General features: G+C 37.2%; 1 protein-coding gene across 1 annotated transcript; it reads right to left on the bottom strand.

The window, feature by feature from the left end:
- Positions 1-341: 341 nt before the first annotated feature.
- On the bottom strand, positions 342-2,088 carry LOC118433710. The gene is made up of 5 exons (XM_035845914.1): positions 1,735-2,088; positions 1,398-1,492; positions 1,255-1,332; positions 992-1,167; positions 342-453 (listed from the first exon to the last, which is right to left on the bottom strand). Exons 1-4 carry the CDS (start codon positions 1,952-1,954, stop codon positions 1,045-1,047), a joined length of 516 nt encoding a protein of 171 aa, XP_035701807.1. The 5' UTR covers positions 1,955-2,088; the 3' UTR covers positions 342-453; positions 992-1,044.
- Positions 2,089-3,478: the final 1,390 nt, after the last annotated feature.

Genomic DNA, 3,478 nt, shown 5'->3' with positions numbered 1-3,478 from the left:
GCTTCCTAATTTTTTACAAGCTTTGCTAAACCCCACACACACTTAATTACAATGTTTTCATGAAAAACTTACTTTCCTATCCGGAGCTAAATACGATCTCCTCAACTCCTTCAAACTATTCCATTCCTTCTGCACGTTGCAAATTATACGCCCATATTTATTATTACTCTGTGCACTTTGACCACTCAGGGTCTCCAACTGTTTCCCGAATTTGACAAAGCTCTTATACTTCTCCTTAGCATTGTTCCATTCATCCAGCGTTCTGGGGACAAGATGTTCCAAAGTTCGGAATGTTTCTGCCGCGTTGCGCATCCATTCCAGAAAAATTGGGCCATCTCGTATAATCGATTCCAAAGCGTGTATCGCAGTTTCATGGTATTTTATCAACTTGGTGATTCTTTCGATAAGGTCGGTTTCACGCGAGATATCTTGTGGATTTTGCAGCATGGTAAGCTGGAAGTAGTGGAAAAAATAAATAAAAATAAAATAAAATTTTAACCAGTGTTCGCCGAACGAAAAATTCTATAATGCAATTTTTTGAAAAAATGCTTGTTTGCTTAAATAAGCAGCTTATTTGTTTATCAAAATAGCATGTTTTTTGCTGTTTTGTTTTATTGAAGCTTAAAACATTGGTAGTTGTATGGTATGCCGTAAGAGGGCGACTGTTAAAACAGAAAAACAGTAAAAAAAACATGCAAAAATCAATTTAGCATTACATCGATGCATGTTTTTTTGCTGTTTTGGCCAACACTGATTTTAACAAGTTATTAGTGATAATTAACCAGTGTTCCGACTTTGATAATCACAGTGGTGTGATTTTTGTGATTATGCACTTTGTGATTTTAGTGCGCAATCTGATTTTTGTTATTTTAATAGTCGCCATCTAGCCGGGTATGTGTTAATTATGTAAGATGACGACTATTAAAATCACGCCCAGTTTCTCAAAAAAATGACCTCGTTTTAATACACGACACATATATATTTTGCTTACCATAGTAGAATAACTAGGACCATTATTTCCCCACTTATTCACAATCGTCGCACTTAGCTTGACCAATTCTTGCAAATTATCCCGCAAACTCTCAATATCCGTTGTCGTTTGGATTTTTCAACCTTTCTCTCAGTCATTTTGATAATCTGGAGACGAAGATGCATCTCGAATTTTGCCTAAAGTAGGAAATTAATTGGTAATTAATTTGTAATTTACTTGGATAATTAATAATTACTAAAGGTTTGAATTAAATTGAATTTTACCTTGACCGAGTTTGCTCTCATTATTTTTGCGGAAATATTCTCCTGTTTTTTCACACCAGTAGTAGCAGGTGAATTTGCCTAATTACATTTGAATAGAATTAATTAATTAATTAAGTAATTAATTAATTTCACCCATTACTTACCTCTGCTACTGTTTCAACAGGCTCCGAAGTACCGGCGTCATTATACTGTTCCTGCAATCTAGCCACCCAACTCTCTCGAGAACTACTAGCGCCACCTGCACAATTATAATGGAGGTATTCACATCACCATCGTAAAATTCATAAATTCAGCTCGATTTACGAACTTTACGCCGTTTACCGCAAATTCTAGTTATCAGGTTTTCAAAAACCATTGACCGCGGTCATACATAAGGATCTTAACATTAATACATGTGGGGAACTTGGTTAACTGGGGGGACACATTTCCCCCCACTTGCCTAAATTATTATGCAAAATTCATTCCAGTAAATTTACTCACTATTAATTTCAGCCCCAGAATTTTGCGGAATTTCTGCAGATCCAACCGCATTTCCATCCCGAACCCCCAACCGTTTCGCTTTATCCTCCAACTCTGCCACTTTCTTGACCCTGCCGTCCTCCCTTCTGACCGCGGCGGTTGTCCTGTACTGAGCTTCGTATCGTTGAATTGCAGCCTCCCTTAGTTCGTCCCCATCTAGCCAGCCGAATTGGCGGTGCATGATTTTTGCAAAATCAAAATTAGCTGGCAAATTTTTTAAAAACACTTTTAAATTTTTGAAGTACTTTAACTTTAACTTGATCTGTTCCAGTTAAGTGGCAAGGATAAAATGGTGACTTATTTAACCGGCTTGGTGTCAGGAATAGATTAGAGAACTTTCGAGAAGGACTGGGATGGAAGCAAGGGTCTGATTGGGGAAGGGTGTCCAATAGAAGGGGCCCTTGCATTTGGTGGCATACTTTCTAAAAGTATGGACTTATAGTTAAGAATTAATAGTCAGGGTGGGCAAGAGTGATAATTTGAAAGGGTTATTTACCCCACTCCTGTGCACCATTTTTGCACCTACTAAAACCTACATTTTCTAAGCATAAGGGTAAATTTTCTATCTTGGACAATTTATTTATTTTTCCAAGCCGTCGTGTTAAGGTGGAGGATTATGTGTGAAGAAGAATAAGTATTTTTCAATAATATGTAAATTTGTATGTAATTTATACCCTAGGTCTCATAATTGATAGATCATAGGGGCAGCCACAGGGTGGATAATGCCCATCCTAAAATTTCGAAACTTCCTATATGGCTCTAAAACTAGCTCCTCCCCTTTCTATCACACCATGTTATAGCTCACCTCTGCCCACCCTTGTGCCTATGGGATAGATAATTTATAATTGACCAAAACTTATTCTTCCTTTATATTGCTGTCATAAACACGACGGTGATAAATAACGAATAAAAGGAGAACTTGGTAAAATTTTAGGAAACAAATTTTTAAAAAATGCATGAACGCATTTCTAAGTGGAAGAAATGTCAGGAAGGTATTATTTATGTTTAAAAAATTGGAATTACATGTACAGCTTGTTTTTCATATGGATGATTTGTTCCGGTGTTTTAAATGCATACTTTATTCGTGCCGGTATAAACTATTCTTACTGAACAGTGGGAAAAATAGGTTTTCCCCACCCACCAAAATCAGTCGGAAATTTGAAAAAGTGGGAAAATGCTCTAAACCCCAAGGTTAAAAATAAACTCTGTGCGAGTACATTCCCTGGGAATATTGTCAAAACTCCGGGAATCTATTATAACCATAATCTTCATCTTGCTTGGGCGCAGCCACAGGGTGGACAATGCCCACCCTAAAATTTCGAAACTTCCTATATGACCCATGTTAAACTAGCTCCTCCCCTTTATATCACATGTTATAGCCCACCTCTGCCCACCCTCGTGGATGTGCCTATATCTTCATACATATTTATGTATCATGCTTATACGTATAAATATTAGGTAGAGCAACTTTGTCATACAAAACAAGGTTAAACACACGCAGTGTAATAATATCACAACTTTAAAATATAAAAAAGCCAAGGGAAGTGACCCAGCAAGCGTGGAAAAAAGATCCCTTAAAGAAGGCACTTTCTATTTGTATCCAACGATTGGACCCAAATTCATGGAATACTTACTTATTTATAGCAGAAAAAGGGACCATTCCGTAAATTCCGCACTGTCCAGTCACCCCCTTCAGTCCATTACT

The sequence above is a fragment of the Folsomia candida genome, unplaced genomic scaffold (genome assembly GCF_002217175.1).
Source record: "Folsomia candida strain VU population unplaced genomic scaffold, ASM221717v1 Fcan01_Sc075, whole genome shotgun sequence".
Classification (NCBI taxonomy): Eukaryota; Metazoa; Arthropoda; class Collembola; order Entomobryomorpha; family Isotomidae; genus Folsomia; species Folsomia candida.
The sequence above is the reverse complement of the archived record's forward strand: the minus strand, read 5'-3'. Positions and strand labels throughout refer to the sequence as shown.

Excerpts from the sequence above, each read along its gene's own strand:
- LOC118433710 (XM_035845914.1), bottom strand. The coding sequence starts at position 1,954 with ATGCACCGCCAATTCGGCTGGCTAGATGGGGACGAACTAAGGGAGGCT. Across the intron at positions 1,493-1,734 it reads TTCTGGGGCTGAAATTAATA|GTGGCGCTAGTAGTTCTCGA; the intron begins GTGAGTAAATTT and ends ATAATTGTGCAG. Across the intron at positions 1,168-1,254 it reads TGAGAGCAAACTCGGTCAAG|GCAAAATTCGAGATGCATCT; the intron begins GTAAAATTCAAT and ends TTCCTACTTTAG.